This window comes from Lissotriton helveticus, chromosome 4_1 (genome assembly GCF_964261635.1).
Source record: "Lissotriton helveticus chromosome 4_1, aLisHel1.1, whole genome shotgun sequence".
Lineage (NCBI taxonomy): Eukaryota > Metazoa > Chordata > Amphibia > Caudata > Salamandridae > Lissotriton > Lissotriton helveticus.
In genome coordinates this window covers 1,933,106,038-1,933,125,446 of record NC_136063.1, presented here as the reverse complement: position 1 = coordinate 1,933,125,446, position 19,409 = coordinate 1,933,106,038, and the positions used below count along the sequence as shown (strand labels likewise).

The 19,409-nt window shown below is 43.5% G+C and overlaps 1 protein-coding gene across 3 annotated transcripts in view; it reads left to right on the top strand.

Annotated features, from left to right (window-relative positions):
• ARHGEF6 (Rac/Cdc42 guanine nucleotide exchange factor 6) overlaps positions 1–19,409 on the top strand; it is a 1,071,863-nt gene that overhangs the window by 556,021 nt on the left and 496,433 nt on the right. For all 3 annotated transcript variants that reach the window (XM_078688613.1, XM_078688614.1, XM_078688615.1), the window contains one exon: positions 14,190–14,284. In XM_078688613.1, the coding sequence (XP_078544739.1) occupies positions 14,190–14,284 (95 nt within the window). The remainder of the gene's footprint in view (positions 1–14,189; positions 14,285–19,409) is intronic.

Sequence of the window (19,409 nt, the reverse complement as noted above, 5' to 3'; positions counted from 1 at the left end):
TGTAGTTTGACCAAGCGGATCTGAGGAGGGCGAGGTTGGAGGGAGAGGGGTGTTGTCTCCAAGAGCTCTTTGACAGTCTGAGTGCACGTCTCTCATTGTTGAGTTCAGCATTAAACCAGGATTTGGAAGGGATGTTTTTTAGAGGTTTAAGTTTAGCTGGTGCAATTTGGTCAAGGATTTCGGTGATTGTTTTGTTGTAGTGTTCAGTAATATCGTGGGCATTTTGTGAGGGAGGAGGGAATTGAAATTTGGCTTTGAGTTTAGACTCCAGTACGCCTGGGGGAATAAGGTGGAGGTTTCTGGTTAATTTCTTCAGTTTAAGGTTTGTGGGGGGAGGGGGAGGAGTGAATCTGTTGATTGTGAAGAGGATGAGGTGATGGTCCGACCAGTCAATGGGGACAATGTGAGAGAGGGATGCTAAATCTTTGCTTGTGATGATGGCATCTAACGTGGATCCTTTGTTGTGAGTAGGAGAATGGCAAAGTTGGATCAAGTCTGTAACGTCAAGGAGGTCATTGAGGGTTGACACCGAGGGGTCGGTATTATTATTCCAGTGAATGTTGAAGTCACCGAGGAAAATGTTATTGGGGTAGGAAATCTGCGTAGCACCCGGATAGTGTAGGTGGTGGGTCCGCCATCTCAGTATTCTTTATGTGCAGCCGGACGGCTGGTTCTGTCTTCCCTTTCTGTCCTCTGAATGTGTGCTTTGCCCAAAAGGACTCCCCCTCGCAGGGGTTGACACTTACCCTATGTGAGGTATGTATAGGCTATTCGGTGACTGCCTTAGCCTTGGTACGCTCCTATAGATTTTTTCGCCAGAATCTTGCTGTGGGCTTCCTTTTTATGCCGTTCTGCGATCTTGATGTTAGCATCGCTCCATTGCACCTTCGGTGCACTTGGCTCTGGTAATCCTTCACTGCCTCGATATGGGTTCCTTACTGTTTGGCTTCTGCCTCGCCTATAATCACGGCGGCGTTTGTCAGCATGACTGTGAACCTCTTGCCCTTGATGGCTGCTCTTCTTTTGCCAGTCACTATCTTAGGGCCTTGTTCTGTTCAGTTCAGGCCCAGTTCTCACCACTGACCTACCCTCTTTTTGCTCCAAGATACAACTATTATGTGGTACTCTTCTTAGTGTTGATGCAACCTAGGTATGCACCCTGGTATGATTGCTATCATAGGGTGTTTGCGTTGATTCTTCCACTTCTGTGGTGCTGGTTCTCCCCTCCCCTTTAAGGACTGGGATAAACAAAATGTTTGTACTTCAGCCCTTACTGGGCTTATCTTTCAAGGTTGTGGTTTTGCCCTGTACCTTTCTACTGTACCTTGCCTTGTGCCCTCATTTTCGGGGCACTTCCCCAAAAGGAATTTTTACACATTTCCCTGCTGCTTTCGGCACAGGTGTTTTACACACATCTGCTTGGATTCCTGCTGTACCACCCTCAAGGGGAGTGTTCTTTTTAGGATACTTGCTTCTTGAGTCCTTGGACTATTCAGTTGGTCCTGACTGTTTCCGAATGTTGTGCCTAGCTCCTTCTCCTCCTCTATCTTGCGGAGGACCGTTGCTCCTCTCTGGCGAAGGGTTGATGTGGCTTACTAGTCTGGACATTGTTCTGTCCACTTCTGCTTCATGTTGTTATTTTTCAAGTCCTCTGTGTTATGCTTCATTTCCAGGCATATTTCTTTGCCTCTATAGCTGCTGTGCTGTTACACAGCAAAATCGTGCTGTCAACGTTCCTTCATTCGGTGTCCGTGGTCATTGACCCAGTCTGCTTGCCTAAATGCTCTTATATGGGTGTCCAACTTGCTTGGTGCCTCTTTTTGCCGGTTGCCTTCTTGCGATAGCGTCTCTCCCATCTGGGCTACTCATACACAACCTACAGGAGGGTTCTTGTTCTACTTAGTGTGGTTCTACCATCCACAGGCTATGCTTCTGTTTCGTCCAGCCTTCCACTTGACTATCATTCTTACTGTAGTCCTGTTTTGGCGTGTTTTCTGTTTCTGCTACTACTGGCACTTTATGTTCATGGGTCGGCATCCTACCAATACTGTCCTACGTATTTACCTGGTACAGGATTCAACAGTGTTTTTCCCACTGTTGTGCATACTGGACTAGTATGTGTTGACTCTGTCATACCAGTTGTCTTCCCTCTGGGTTTTATTTACGGTCAGCACGTCAGATGCTGCGGGTCCATCAGTCCCTGGGGTCAGTTCCACTTCTTGCGAAGTCATGAACTTTCCCTTTCTCACAGACATATTTAGCGTATGTTTTCTTTCTCTCACCCGGCATGCATACTGGGGTTTTCATGTTGTTCTTTAACGGCTTGTAGTACCTTTGCCTTCCAATGTTTTTCACTCTTTTTGAGGTTCATGGTGGTGTGTGGCTGCACTGGTTGCGGTCCCCACCGGGGGTCGTCACCTTGTTGACGGCTATGTTGCCTCGGCAACTTATTGGGGTTCAGTCGCAGACCCGCCTCCTCTGTGGGTATGGCTTTGGTATCTACTCTAAGTTGAGGAATCTGCAGCTAAAGGTCTCTATCAGATGACCTAGTTACTTACCTTCGGTAACGATGTATCTGGTATAAACATAGTCTAGCCACAGATTCCTTAACGCCCGCCCGTCCTCCCTGTTGTGCAAGGACCTTTTCAGGTTGGGCTTTCTATGCTCGCCTACCTCCGGACGGCTTGATCCTTCTGCAGGGTGACGCTTTCACTTCACGCCAACACAGGATGCTGATACTTCATTCCGTTTTCATAGCTCTACTCCGCCCAGGCTCATAATTGGGCGGTATGATCATGTGTCATGTATCCTTTCCAACCCTACACTCTGGGTTGTACGGTGTGAGTACTATTCGTGTTTTTCCCACCCCCGTTTACCCCTTTTCTACCGCCTTGGGGTCGGTTACCAGGCTTTCTGTCGTCTGCCATGATGTTGATTACATCTTCATTACCTCCAAGGATGGTTGGCCTTCATTTTTGCGTGTTTGCTTCCCAGAGCGGTGCTCTGCTCTTTTCCTTTACTAGTTTGCTATATACAGTGCCTGGCACTTTCCTTTTTGGTGCTGTTTTTCACCATTCCATGTCCTTTCATCATTTTCGCACACTGTTCCCATATACTAACAGCTTTTTGGTGGTGGCTCCGTGTTGTGGAGCGGAAAAGTTTCTCAGTCGAAAACTGATGTCTGTCAGTGCGCCCGGGGGGGGGGGGGCAAGGGGGAGGCATATATGGCTCCGCTGACGTCACTTCGGTGGAAGTCAGGGCGGAGCCGTGCGGCGCCACCCCCCGGCTCGCAGAGGTGCTGCTGCGGAAAGTTTTCCTGATCCAGTCTGACGGCTGGGGATATTCGAAGTTAAGGAATCTGCGGCCAGACTATGTCTCTACCCGATACATCGATACCGAAGGTAAGTAACTATTTCTTTTTTATGTGGCTCTGTGATTTTGGCATGGAAATGGTCACGAAAGAAACTGATTTCAGCATGCCGGGGTGGTGCTCATGTGGGTACCGCAACGTCACTTTTGATGCAGAAATGGAACCGATCTACGCCACCTACTGGTGCGCAAAGGCACTGCTCAAGATTTTCCGGATTCAGTCTGATGCCTGAAGAATATTCTAAGGTGAAGAATCTCCGATTAGACAGTCTCTAACAGAAAAAACGGTACAGAAGGTAGGTGACTTATTCTGCCTGACCATGTTAGAATTTGTCAAACCAATCTAATAAATCCATTTTATACGAGACCGAGGGCAGATGTACGACGTAATTTTGCATGCGCAAACAGGTGTGCGAACCCGTTTGCGCATGCAAAATCACTGTTGGCTATGTACAATTCTTAAATAGCGAGTCACAATTTGTTTGCGACTCACTATTTAGGCATTGCTAGTTGCAATTAGGAAGGGCTGTTCCCTTCCTAATTGCATCCGCAATGCTATGTGTGAATGTTTTGTGACCGCAATTGCAGTCACAAAACACAGTCACAATTTGGAAGAGGTCTCCCGGTGTAACGACCGGATTTTCTGGCCAAGTTAGCAGCCTACCCTAAATACCACAAACCCAGCCGCTACGTAACACCATCCCTTCCCAGTCCCTATTTACAACAGTACCTGAGGTACTTACCTGGGAATGGGGAACCCACTGTATATACACTTTTATACTACTACCATACTACTAAATCCTAAAGAAACTATGGAATTCCATCCCATGTCCTATTATCTTACCTGTACAACCCTACAGCATTCTGGCTCGGGTTGACCTACACCCTCTCTTGTTGGGGCAGCTGATTTAAAGTGTCCCCACTTGTGACCCCACGACAATCCAGAGAGAGCCACTCTACTTTCTCGCTTCTCGGAAGGCAGCTCTTTCTATATTTCCATTGGTAGCCCCTCGGCTCCTGCCCGAACTACTCTACCTCCACGCTTCTCGGGAGGCAGCTCTCCTCAGTTCGTAGCCCCACGGCCCCTGCCTGAACTACTCTACCTCCAAGCTTCTCGGAAGGCAGCTCTCTCTATATTTCCATTGGTAGCCCCGCGGCTCCTGCCCGAACTACTCTACCTTCATGCTTCTCGGAAGGCAGCTCTTTGGTCCTATTAATACCTCATGCTCTCTCTCTCTCTTGGGGAATTTTCTAGGTATCTGACATCTACTGAAAGTATCTATTTTATATGATTTATTGTTATTATATGCAGGACAGGAGATCCAGTCCTCACACACACACACAAGTGGCCAATCACTACATTTGGACATTACAACTCAACTCAGCTAACTCCCCCTCCCGTCTACAGCTACCTTGGTGGAAGGGAATGTCCCCATCCTTCGATTCATCAGCATCTGGCTCGAAGAAAGGTTAACTTTGTTATAGCAATAATACTCAAATGCGTTCTTTAAGAACTGGGGTCCCTTTATTAAACAACAAGAATAAACATTGCATTCATACTAGCACCTAATAATTTTAAGCACAGCCTGAAAAGAAAAGAAAGAATTAGCATGTATTTACGCACTATAATAGCAGGACAGACTTCACCCTATAATTACGTGTTCCGACTCTGGCTGTCGTCTGGGTCCCTCTCTCATTCGTGCCTTGGCTCATCCCAGACTGCTCTGCACTCACGGATACACGTCTGCACCGCTATGCACCTCCACCTCCGTCACCCTTCAAAGCACTGGAACCCTTCTCTGGTCTTCGTCTCTATCTCTCAGCTCTGCACCGTCCAATCTGCACTGACTTCTCCTCTTTCTCCCACGAACTGTCTTCACCTCCAAGCTTCACTCCGCTGATATAAGTTCCACTATTCTGAGAACCAACCGTCGACTAACTTCTTCATTCTATTTATGCCGATATTGGCTACAAACTAACTCCAACTACTCTAACAGACCGATTGATATAACTCCGGCCTTTCCAAAAGATCATCAGAGTGGTAAGAATCATCTGTCTCATCTCTCTTCCAAGGATCGTCTGCCTCCTCTACCTTGCTGCATTTCGATAATATAGAGAGCCCTTCGTTCGTGGAAATTTCCAGACAGTAACCTGCCGCCCACCAGACTTCTGTACCAGGCCCCGAGCTCTCGATGCTCCCACAGTGGCCACCTGTTGTTGCGTCTCGAACTCGAGCCCCGTCTACCTTCTTCCGATAAGGGCCAGCTCTGACCGGTTCCTCTCCAGCAACAACAGCTCATAACTAAAACATCACTCTTGACCTACAAGCGCTCAGACAACCGAGACGAAAAGGAAAATGGAGTCTCTCTCGTTTGGGCCTTGCAGGCCCGAAAAAGATGAAAGAGACGTACGGCTCTGTCAAAGCGCATAGGCAAGCCCTACCAATAGGTAATATTGAGTCAGGAATAAAGCATCTATCTCCTAATGTAAGTTTTCAGGCCCAAAGACAATGAAAGGGGCACTGAATCATGTTAAAGTCAATAGGCAAACCCTAAGAATAGGCTACAAATAGGGATCTATCCACTATACTAAGATAGTAGTAGACCACAGTCACCATCACTCAGGAAAATGGAACAAAATATCCGGTCGCCACACTCCACCCTTGACTGTCGTCTACTAACAGCTTACTCTAAAAGCAAAACAAAATTCAAACAGAACGAACATCTGATGAAGAATAATAGGAAAGGAAACTAACAGACCTAGACATAGCTTGGGGTCTAAAAATCTGAATAAATGAAGGAATACACTGAATACAACAACAAATAGTAATTAGGATGCAAATAGCAATCAAAGCACCTCCTAACACCTGTCGTAGGGAGTGTAAATCAGGCAACCAACTGAAAAGCCAATCAAACCACCCTTGATCTATATGTTACCTAACTTCTTCAGTCAATTCATGTAGCTTATCAATATGGGATTGAATGGATTTGGAATGATCTGATAAATTAAAACAACAAAGACCTTCAAAATCTGAACAGCCATGACTGTGTTTGAGCAAAAGATAATCAATGACAGCTCTATTCTGCAGAATTGCTCTACGCTCACCCTGGGCATCTAATAAAAGATCAGATAAAACAGCAGAAGTGTGGTTAAGAGATTTAACCATCCAGCAAGCAATCTTCCCAATCGATTTTGCATTATAAACTGATAATGCAGGAACACCTAAAATGGAAAAAGCTAAACTAAGATATTCAGACTTAGAAAATAAGTGCAAAGACGAATCGCAATCTGCTTTTAAAGATGGGGCATCATGAGTAGTCCGGGAAAGCATAGCTGGATGGGAAGAAAACATCAATAGACTCAATCTAGTAATAGCACAAGGACCACCAGTAATGTTTGCAGGAATATAGGGCCAAGACATATTGCCACAAGAAAAGAGCCATCCAGTGGGTAATAACACAATGCGATAATGGCTAGCTGTAACTACAGAACGTCTGCAAGTCATATTATTTCTAACAGAAATACACGATTGTGGTGTTCTAGTAACACACAAAAGTCTTTCATGGGCTGTAAAAGAAGTAACATTTTTTAGACGCAATTGGGCACATTTGCCAATAATTCTGGGATTGCAGGTCATAAAGAAACAAAGGTCACCTTCAGTGACATTGTAAGTAGTGATCAGGGAATGAATCGGGGCTGTGAATCAGGCAAAACTGTACACAGAGCGCAATAGTCATAGGCTGCAAAGTCACTAAAAATTACATTGGGTTGGGCACTAGAAACATTAAAAATGTGTGAAAGTGTTTCCATAGAAGCTGGAACAGCAACCAAGCACGTCGCCAAAATATCCGTTACTGATCGCAAGGGGGTCAAGCAACAATGCTTGGAGTTGGTGATTTTAGAAGCAAGAGAAGTCCAAAAGTTCGCTGATGAATCCCACGACGCAGAAGAACGACGTCTTCGATCCAGGGAATTAGTCCTATCCTGGGGGCTCTCCCGTCTCCCGACGCAGCAGACCAAAAGGAGTCCAGCGACGACACCTCCGGCAACAGCAATCCATGTGATGGTCTAGGAGAATGGAATCAAATACAGGTATTATTCATTCTCGCAAATAACATTTGTCAGCTGGAACAACATCCCAGCTTTCTTGCCCTGGCCTCATCACTAGGACAGTATTGTCCTGAACCGTTGCAATAATTTCAGCCTGTTCAGGGGGATTTGTCGGCGACTGAACCCACACTCTCGCTCCGGGATTATCAGTGGAGCCAAAGCCCTTTTTTCCACGAACAGTTAACAGAGTTGGGGCAGTGCCTTTTTGAATCTCACCACTGAAAACAGGCATGATTAACAATTGAGCAACTCGGTCTGATTTGTGCATCGGCAAATCCGATTCACCACTGTTTAACAGGATCACTTTAATCTCTCCCTGATAATCTCTGTCAATGACACCTCCGAGCACCTGGATACCTTTTAAGGCTAAACCAGATCTAGGGGCAATTAATCCAAAATTTCCCACTGGTATTTGAACACCAATTCCAGTTTCAACAACAGTAATGTCTCCTTTCTTTAAAATAATGGTATTTACAGAATGCAGGTCAAAGCCTGCAGAACCTGTGGTCGCTCTGCATGGAGCTAGAGCTCCAGGGGAAATGTCCCAATACATGACTGTACACTCAACAGTATTTGGCTTAGCATCAACAGCTGGAGGAAATAAACGCATTAGTGGACAATTATTCAAAATCAGCAATGCAGTGTACAAATGATCTCTCCAATTTTTATAAGTTTCATCAGAAAGTTTACGCAATTGATCTTTCAACAAACCATACATTCTCTCCACAAGGCCTGCAGCCTGTGGGTAATAAGGTATATGAAATTCAATGTTGTTTTCCATGCAAAATTCCTGTACCAATCTGCCTTTAAAATGAGATGCGTTGTCAGATTGTATTTGAAGGGGAACACGATAGTATAAAATAATGAGTTCCAACGTTTTAATAGTATTTAACTGGGTAGCTCTCTTGCAGGGAAATGCAACTAAAAGACCACTAAAAGTGTCTACAATCGTGCAAACATATTGACAATTCTTGCTCATGGGAAGAGGGCCTATATAATCAATCTGCCAGATTTGTGCAGGGGATTTACATCTGTGTAGCTGGCCTCGTACAATCTGGGGCACTTTTCGCTGTCTAGAAGGCTGACATATAGGACAATGAAGTATGGCATCTTTAATCAAATCAAGAGGAATATAAATTCCTCTGTCAGCTGCCCACCTGTTAGTGATTCTTTCTCCAAAATGTCCCGATTTCTGGTGGGCCCATTTCGCCAATCCCGCCAAATCAAAATCTGGTTTGTCCACCAATGCCTCAGAAATTTTAGATTTCTCATCTGCAGTTTGGTGAAAGAATTTGTCAAGGGAATCTACATGTGTATGAGCATCAACATGAAAAACTGTAACAGTACTCTGTGGAAGTAATTCCCAGATTTCTTGCCATAAACGCTTACCCCAAAGTTCTTTTGAATGAAGCATCCAATCATGTGAGTGCCATGTTGGTAACCAAACCGCTAAACCATTAGTAGTGGACCAAGAATCAGTAAAAATATGACATGTACCAGGCAATTCATGTTTCAAGACTTGATAAACAGCATATAATTCAGCAAATTGGCTACTTTTCCCTTCTCCTGTGGTACTTAGCAACTTCTGTGTGATTGGATTGTAGGATACTGCCTTCCAATGCCTCTTCTCTCCTATGTACTTTGCTGAACCATCCGTAAACCATACATGTTTTCTGTCCTCCACGGACAAATCATCGAACGGGCTACCCCACTTAACAGGAGATTCCTGTACTAAAGGTACGGAGTAATCACTTTCTGCCTCATCTGACGGCGCCTGCGCCACCTGCTCATGTAACAGTGCAACACCCCCATTTCCACTTGATAATGCTCGCTTCTTGAGCATGTCCAATTCTGTGAGTTTTAGGCGAACTCAAAACCCATTGCATAATAGGAATTTCAGGTCTCAAAATAACTCATTGACCCAAAGTCAATTGCTCGGTATCCACCAGAGCCCAATAGCATGCAAGTAACTGCAAATGGGGTGTAACGCTCACCAGCATCCGGTAAATTTTTAGTCCAAAAACCTAACGGTACTTTTGTCTTACCTTGTTTTTGGCACAGACTCCAATTCGCATACGGGCCCTGCACAGACACATTCAAATCCACATCACCATCACGTAGAGGCCACAAATCCAAAGCATGCTGAATCGCTTCTTTCGCCAAATCAAACACATCCTGTTGCGGTTTGTTCCATTCAAACGCATTCTTTTTACGGGTAACTTTGTAGAAAGGGGCTAGGGTTTGACTCAAGTGTGGGATATGCTGACGCCAAAAGCCGAATAAACCAATAAATCTCTGAGCTTCCTTCCTAATCTCCGGGTCTGCGAACTCTGCAATTTTCTGTTTTACCTGTGGAATGACTTCACGATTTCCTTCATGCCAATTAATACCTAAAAAATTTACAGTTTGTGCTGGACCTTGCAATTTATCTGTATTAATCTCCCAACCTCTACTTTGTAAATGAGCCACAATTTGATCTAACTGGGTTTGAACCATGTCCTGTGTTTCACCTTGAATTAAGATGTCGTCAATGTAATGACACACTTGTATTTGCGGATTCACTGGAACTTCAGTTAAATGCTCCGCCACCAGCCGATGACCGATCGTAGGGCTATGCACGTAGCCCTGGGGAAGACATCTGAACGTCATTTGACGCCCATTCCATGTAAAACTGAATTGTTCCTGGCACTCAGGGGCAATCGGAATGGAAAAGAAAGCATTAGCAATGTCAATAGAAGCATACCAGGTCCCTGAATGCTTTTGGATTCTTTCAATCAAAGTAATAATATCAGGCACTGCAACAGTTAAAGGGGGTGTATGTTTGTTTAACTCGCGGTAATCAACTGTCATTCGCCAAGAGTTATCACTCTTGCGCACCGGCCATACGGGATTATTATAGGCAGAAGTAACAAGAGTTATAACTCCAGCATCCACTAAATCCTGAATTGTGGCACTAATCTCCGCATGTCCACCTGGAATGAGATATTGTTTCTGGGAAATCACTTTCGTAGTTTGAGGAATTTTTACAGGGGGAATTCTCAAACGTCCAACTCTCACGGACTTTGATGATATGTAATTCCTGTCTCCAAATCGGTAACAACCATCATCTAAATATAATGTCATGCCTTTTAAAATGTCAATTCCAATTATGTATGCAGAAAGGGGAACAACTAATACTCAATAAAGCTTTCGGGGGATCCTACCTATTTTCATCTCTACATCAGTTTGTACTGCGGGGGTTTCTTTACCTCCTAAGCCAGTAATTGTAAACAATTGTCCTTTAAACTTTTTCGGGTTTCCATAAATTAAAGTGGCCTCTGCTCCTGTATCGACTAATGCTCAGGCCCTTTGTATGTTACGATGTCTCCAAAAAATGTCAATATCTACATAGGGTCTATTATCTCGGTGAGCCCATTTGCGTACCGGAGCTTGACCTATTTCCTAGTCATTTTTAAGGCGGTCCGACGCCCAGGACAAATCAGGGTAAAGACTCTCACATTTCCGTGAGATGGACACTTCTTGTTCATATCTGTTTCCCTCACAAAATGGATTTTTATCATCTACATAGGATTGTGAGTCTCGTTCAGAAAACCTGTGTCGCCCCTCTCCCTCTCTGTATTCAGGAGATGTATCCCTCTCATCTCTCCGTCTACTGACAGAACACTCATCTCTACTTCTCCCTCTGTCACCATCTCTCACTCTTTCTCGTGCACCACAGGGAGACACATCCTTCTCATTCCGATAACTGTCACGCTTGTCATGAGTGCGTTTATAATTCTCATCATCACTGCCGCTAGAATCATCAAAAGTGTGGTCCTGTTTGTTCACTCGCCTAGCACCTTCTTTTTTGTCCAAACCACGTTTGCGGAATAGAGCCCATAATTTGCCAGTCGTTTCACCATCAATATCCTCCCTCTTCATACCATCAGCTTATAAAGCGAGAAACATGTCACGTCTAGTAAAACAGTAATTACCAGCAGTATGACCCTCAAGTCTAGATTGACTTTCCGGTTTGAACCATTCACCCAATTCACCAAGTTGACGCACAGCTTCAAGAACATCAGACAAAGGAGAACCAGTTTGATTAATCAACAATGTCATCATAACTTGCTTGTAAGCAACAGGGACGGAACAAGTAATCCTATTCCGCACCGAAGAAGTCAACAAACCATTCATCAGTGCATCAGTCGTACCTAGAAAAATCGCAGTTTTCATCACCTCCTCTTTCAGTCTCTGAGCGGCATCTTTCAAAGTATACCACGGCTTGTCATTAACGGGCCAATCAGATTCAACTCAACTCAGCTAACTCCCCCTCCCGTCTACAGCTACCTTGGTGGAAGGGAATGTCCTCATCCTTCCATTCATCAGCATCTGGCTCGAAGAAAGGTTAACTTTATTATAGCAATAATACTCAAATGCGTTCTTTAAGAACTGGGGTCCCTTTATTAAACAGTAAGAATAAACATTGCATTCATACTAGCACCTAATAATTTTAAGCACAACCTGAAAAGAAAAGAAAGAATTAGCATGTATTTACGCACTATAATAGCAGGACAGACTTCACCTTATAATTACGTGGTCCGACTCTGGCTGTCGTCTGGGTCCCTCTCTCATTCGTGCCTTGGCTCATCTCAGACTCTGTTCTGCACTCACGGATACACGTCTGCACCGCTATGCACCTCCACCTCCGTCACCCCTTCAAAGCACTGGAACCCTTCTCTGGTCTTCGTCTCTATCTCTCAGCTCTGCACCGTCCAATCTGCACTGACTTCTCCTCTTTCTCCCGCGAACTGTCTTCACCTCCAAGCTTCACTCCGCTGATATAAGTTCCACTATTCTGAGAACCACCCGTCGACTAACTTCTCCATTCTATTTATGCCGATATTGGCCACAAACTAACTCCAACTACTCTAACAGACCGATTGATATAACTCCGGCCTTTCCAAAAGATCATCAGTGTGGCTAAGAATCATCTGTCTCGTCTCTCTTCCAAGGATCGTCTGCCTCCTCTACCTTGCTGCATTTCGATAATATAGAGATCCCTTCGTTCGTGGAAATTTCCAGACAGTAACCTGCCGCCCACCAGACTTCTGTACCAGGCCCGAGCTCTCGACGCTCCCACAGTGGCCACCTGTTGTTGCGTCTCGAACTCGAGCCCTGTCTACCTTCTTCCGATAAGGGCCAGCTCTGACCGGTTCCTCTCCAGCGAACAACAGCTCATAATTAAAACATCACTCTTGACCTACAAGCGCCTCAGACAACCGAGACGAAAAGGAAAATGGAGTCTCTCTCGTTTGGGCCTTGCATGCCCGAAAAAGATGAAAGAGACGTACGGCTCTGTCAAAGCGCATAGGCAAGCCCTACCAATAGGTAATATTGAGTCCGGAATAAAGCATCTCTCTCCTAATGTAAGTTTTCAGGCCCAAAGACAATGAAAGGAGCACTGAATCATGTTAAAGTCAATAGGCAAACCCTAAGAATAGGCTACAAATAGGGATCTATCCACTATACTAAGATATTAGTAGACCACAGTCACCATCACTCAGGAAATGGAACAAAATATCCGGTCGCCACACCCGGGACCCCTTATACTTTGTGACTGTCTCAAAAAATTATTTTTTACGGGCAAGCAGTGGTCCCAAGGACCACTGCCTGCCCTTAAAAAATTCAACGAAAACGTTTCATTTTTTCTTTTTGTAAATGCATCCCGTTTTCCTTTAATGAAAATACAGCATTTAAAAAAAATAAAAGGCTGCTTTATTAAATAGCTTGTCTGCTGAGCCCTGCAGGCCACCATCTCTGGGAGGGCTAACATTCCCTATGGGCTTGCAAATTGCGAGAGGCTCTTTAATATTAATGAGCCTCGCAATTTGCGACCCCATTGGGAATCGCAAAACAGTGTAATGACACTGTTGTACTTTTCATTTAGCGCCTTGCAATTTACAACTTGCAATGAGTCACAAAATGTGAGGCACTAAATGAAAGAATCGTACATCTAAAGTGCAGAATTTAACAAAACTTAACTGTATTGACTCTACTACTAGTAGGCAAGTTTAGTAGGGCAGTCCTGCACAACATTTTCATTCAGGATTTCCACCCTCGGAGGCACCATCCATTCAAGAATGTGACTGAAGCAGACATTGTATTTATAATCCTCCACAAACTAAAATGAACACAATTCCTTTTGCAGTTTTCCAAAATAATCTCATTGACTTGCTCACTGTTCTGCAGGAGAAGAGTATTCTGTGTAGCAACTTGAAGGCGATTTCAGTTAACAACATCACAGGTCCAAAAAGCAACTTAAATTAAAGAGAATGAACATATATTTTATTGTGTTCTGCCCACTCATCTAAACATGAACATGAAGAATTTATATTTTTCTGTCCATTCTCTTTCAGAGATTAAACATTACAGCTTGTGAGGCAAGAGTAACAATGTGCTATTGATCAGTATTGGCTGAGTCCAGGAACTTTGTATGCCAGAATAACATTGCTTGATAATTATTAGAGTCAATAAACCTGCCAAAGCAATGCTTCTGTTTACTACATTAGACATATATTGTTTGTGTGAATCTGTCTACAGAAATCTTCCATAGTTTTGAATTAGTACTTGCTATGAAGGCACTTTTAGTACAATTTAAAGTGACTGTATGTTGATTTTTCTTATTATAAAATTATATTTGATCTGTTTATGATTTCATATTTTTTCAGGTTATGCAGAATCTCTTGGAGACTGAACGTGATTATGCAAAAGAGCTACAGTCACTTCTTGGAACCTACTTGAGACCTTTACAGTCCAACGAGAAGTAAGAGACTATAAACCCGGTTTACATTTAGTCTGAAGAAATCTTGTATGTCAATAAAAAAAGTTGCCCCATTCCAGGTAGTGGGACACATTTAGAATCTGTATGCATCTTATTTATATTGATTTTTGCTATAATGCAGACCCAGACACTGCTTGTCTGAAAGGAAGAGCTTTAACATAATTTCTATCTTCGAAACTATTCGAACTATTTAAGCAACAGTCAAATAAATAGGCCAAATCTGCACAAGAAACTACTAAAACTCAACTGAGCTGCGAAGAATTTTCTACATTCTTCACGGACAAGGCCAACCAGCTAGAAAAAGAGCTCAGGTTAGCAGCTGACAACCTTCATAGTCAATTACCTAAACAAAGCAAGGAATCCTTGACAAACGATCATGATAGACTGAAAATCAATGCACAATGGGCAACTTTCAAGCTATATGACCAGAATACCATTGACAAAACTCTTTCGGATATCAAACCTAACAACCACTACAATGATCTCCTCCCCTCTAAATGCCTAAAAGGAATCAATCACATTGTCATTCCTGTAGAGACAAAAATAATAAATGCCTCACTTTCGCAAGGAATACTACTAGACTGCCTAAAAACAGGTCAAGTCCTCCCCATCATCAAAAAACCTACAGCGGACATGGCAGAGCCAAATAACTTTCGCCCAGTAACTAATATTCCTATACTTACCAAACTAATCGAGAAATGTGTACAAAATCAACTGAGCAACCACATCACCAATTTCAAGCTGCTGGACGACTGTCAATCTGGATTTAGACCTGGCCATAGTACGGAATCAGCAATCCTACACATAGTAGATGATGCACTGCAGGCCCTGGACCACAATCAAACTTGCCTACTAGTACTTCTGGACCTGTGGTCTGCCTTTGACACGGTAAACCATGAAAAATTGCTAGCCAGGCTTTGAGACAGGATGGGTCTATCCGGAAGTGTTCTGAAATGGTTTGAATTCTTCCTCCAGAACAGAACTCAAAGATTCCTAATCAATCAGACACTCTCCCTGTCATGGCCAAACTCAATTGGAGTCCCTCAAGGATCAACACTATCCCCATCACTATTCAATTTATATGTCGAACCCCTCACAGAAATTCTCCGAGACGCATGGATATCTTTTAACATGTACGCTGATGATGACTCTGATTTACATTAAGATATCGTCACTGGAAGACATAAAGAAAATGAACAAGGTCTTAAAAATATCATTACACTGGCTAACTAGTAATCATCTGAAACTAAATGTACAAAAAACGGAATTCATATTAATATCACCACCGAATAAACCCACAGAAGTGAAAGAATGGACCAAACTGATCACAGCACTAAACTGCACCGCAACACTAGTAGCATCCGCAAAATCATTGGGTATCTCGCTTGATAAGAACCTAGACATGAAAACACGCATCAAATCACTGACAAAAAGTGCCCGGTTTCACCTTAACTATATTCGAAAAATTAAACCTCTCATCTCTACGGCGGACTTCAAACTAGCAATATAGTCCTTAGTTATCTCTAGGATTGAATATGGATGTACACCTCTAGCAGGTCTCCCAAAAATCTCAACAGCCCTTCTAAAAGCATGTCTAAATGCGGCAGCAAGACTCATTACTGGTTCCAGAAAATGCGACCATATCTCCCCTCACCTGAAAGCATTAAACTGGTTACCATACGAAGCCAGAATTCAATTTAAAATGGCATGCACTACACACAAAGCACTCCACCACAGAACTCCAAGGTACCTTGCTCAGAAAATAGAGCTTTCAGGGGGAAGCAGACCAGCCAGGAGCTGAAACCACCCATCTTTCGGAAGAAGAAGACATACGACAGAGCTTTCTCCGGAGCAGCCCCCAGAATCTGGCACTCCCTCCCTCCAAGTATTAAAAAAATTCCAAACATAGCAACATTCAAGAAGGAAGTGAAGAGCTTCCTAATGAGCAAGTTCCTGCCATAGGGCCAGACGACTCTTTAATCTATAAGACTAATACACAAACGTCAATCAGGAACCGCTCATGTTGTAGACTCCACAGAAAGCACATCAGAATCATGTGTAAATAAATAATATTACATTTACTAAAACGAATAAGAATGACATACATGGGAAGATTATATATAGTAATGATGTAATTTTTGTTGAAAATGATAAGAAAACCATGTAATGTACAGGAATTTGTATATAGTAATGCTACTCCTTTTATTGAAACTGAATTATATAGTTATTCGCATTGTATCACAAATGTTCCAAATGTAACTGTTAAGTGCTCTGATATCCAAGGGTCATGTCCGCGCTATATAAAACTCTAAAAATAAAAGAAATAAAAATATCTTAAAACATTTTGGTTGACATTCTAGAACAGACTGAAATTAAAGTGGTGACATTGAAATTGTTTGTGTGGTGTAAAACTCCATGACATTATTTCATTATCAAACGAAAATTGGAAAGCATTGTACACTGAGGACTATCTGTCACTTAATTACTTAAGAAGCAATAATTTGTTTCTTTTGTGTGTATGCCAAAATGTGTCAGGGCATTGAAGTCTCGAGCTTAGATCCTGCCTAATAAAACCTTTATACAAAAAAATAATAGTGTAAATGAGGGAAAATAGCTAATCCCTGCTTGTTAGCTCCAATTTGACACCCTTTTACTCCATAGTCTTTTCCTGTAAAAATGATTATGAATGAAGAACCCAAGTGATTTATTCATCCTATAAAAAATAATTTTACCTACTTGCGTTATAATGTTATATGATATATATCCACCCACCATTCTTATCCTACTGGCAGATGCCAGTAGGTAGTTATAGCTAGGACGATGTATACATAGGAAACGTGTTTTTTGACTTGCCTATATCTTTGCCACTGTTTGGCGAATCTTCACAAAAGATTCCCCAAAAATAGCACCCCAGTAATTCTAGTTGTGCATGGAAAGTTTTGTGGCAATCCGTTAAGCGGGGGCCGAGAAAAAGGGGGGGGCAGAAAAAGTGTTTTCCCCATGTTAATTTCCATAGAAATTCTAGACATGACTACTGCCTGGACGGAATTACACCAAATTTGACAGAAAGGTAGCTCTTGGTCCAGAAAGAACACTTTATTGTTATTTCGTGTAAATCTGTAAGTAGTTTTTGAGATATTAACTGAAATCCAAATTTGTATATTTAGGGACGTGGGGCCTCCACGGATTCGAGAATCCACGTGTCAGCAGCAGTGCTGTAGAGTACCCTGACCCCATATGACTAATGGAGGGGTCTGTGAGGGAACCCTCATGGGCAAGAAACTGTCCAAAACCCTTTTATTTGGATTTTTTCACTGTCCGAGTATCCCTGGATCCTCCCGGATTCAGATGGATCCATGGATTCAGACCCCAATTTAAAAAGAACATGCACTCTCTCATATCCACACACCCACCTACTTACACACTCATTCACGCACCCTCTTACCAACACAACCACTCACTCACCCACTCACAGACCCACAAAACCACTCACAGACACACACACCTTTCACACACCTACTCACACACTCACTTACATACCGACACAACCATTCACATACCCACTCACAAACCCATATCGCCACTCACCCACCTAATCACAGACCCATACAGCCTGTCACACACACATGCACGCACTCTTACACCCACATGACCATCACAATGCACATTTTTACCACGCATATGCCTTTACAATGCATGCCTTTACAACACATTTTGTTGTAAAGGCATGAATCGTATCGATCTTGTAGGATCGGACAACATGATTTTTAGGATGGACACTCAAAGCGGATCCTTACTTATGGTCCTCATCTATCGCCCCCCCCAGAGCATGCCCACATTCGCTGCACTTTTAGCAGAATCTTTGGCTCCCCTGATAATCAGCTATAAGAAAATTGTGCTGCTGGGTGATTTTAATCTCTGGCTGGACGCTGCTGAGCCGGTGGGGCAGGCAGCCGCATTGAAAGAAACCCTTTCGGATATGAATCTCATCCAGCAGATTCATCTCCCCACCCATAAAAAAGGACACAGCCTCGACCAGATTTGGTCGCAGGACATCCCTCTCACCATTAACTCCATCACTCCATGTATTTGGTCGGACCACTTTCTGATCGATTTTTCCATCACCTTCACTGAGAATAGGAAACAGCCGCCTCAGCAAGGAGGGAAAGTCAGACTCTGGAAGCACGCTGACCCCCCTGCCTTTATTGATACCTTAACTTCATCCCTCCCCCCGTTCGATCAGGATATTGATGGGTATGAAGAAGCCTTCTCCAGCTGGCTATCTCAGGCTGCCAATGCCCATGCTCCATGTTCCAATTTCCCCCGTTCCCGTACTCATGACGCTCATAGATGGTTTACACCTCATCTTAAAGCCGCAAAGCTGCAAGTTCGTCAAAGGGAACGTAAGTGGCGGTCGGCCTATTTAGAATCTGACAAGGCTGATTATTGTAGGGCACGGAAGGAGTATCAGAAACTTATTCAGAAGCACAAAACGGACTATTTCTCTGAGCAAATTCTTCATTCACGCAATAAATCCAGAGATTTATTCAACATCGTGGAGGGTCTTTGTGGCAGTGACAGAACTTCCCCAGTTGTGGCTCCTACTCAGGATCTCTGTAATACCCTTAATACCTTCTTTCTGAATAAGATTTGCACCATAAAGCAAAGTATTCTTACCACCTTATCCCCTCCTTCCCCGGACATCTTTCACAATCCCTCTACCCTGGAATCTTTCCCCCCCATTGATGCTGCCTGCCTATCCAAACTTCTTTTTAAAGTAAAATCTGGCTCTCCTGATGATGTCTGCCCTCCCTACATCCTGCGGGAAGTGGGAGCTGCTATCCCTGAGAGCATTCTTTTCATGATGAATGGTTCCCTCTCACAGGGTTTGGTCCCTGCCAGTTTTAAAAAAGCCCTTCTCATCCCTTTGCTGAAAAAAGCTGGGGCTAATCCATCGGATCCTCTCAATTATAGGCCCATTTCCCTGCTGCCGTACTGTGCCAAGATATTGGAGGCTCATGTTTGTGATAGCATGTCCCAATTCTTGGAAGAATCACAGTTCCTTGCGCCTAACCAGGCTGGCTTCCGTCCTCTTCATTCCACTGAA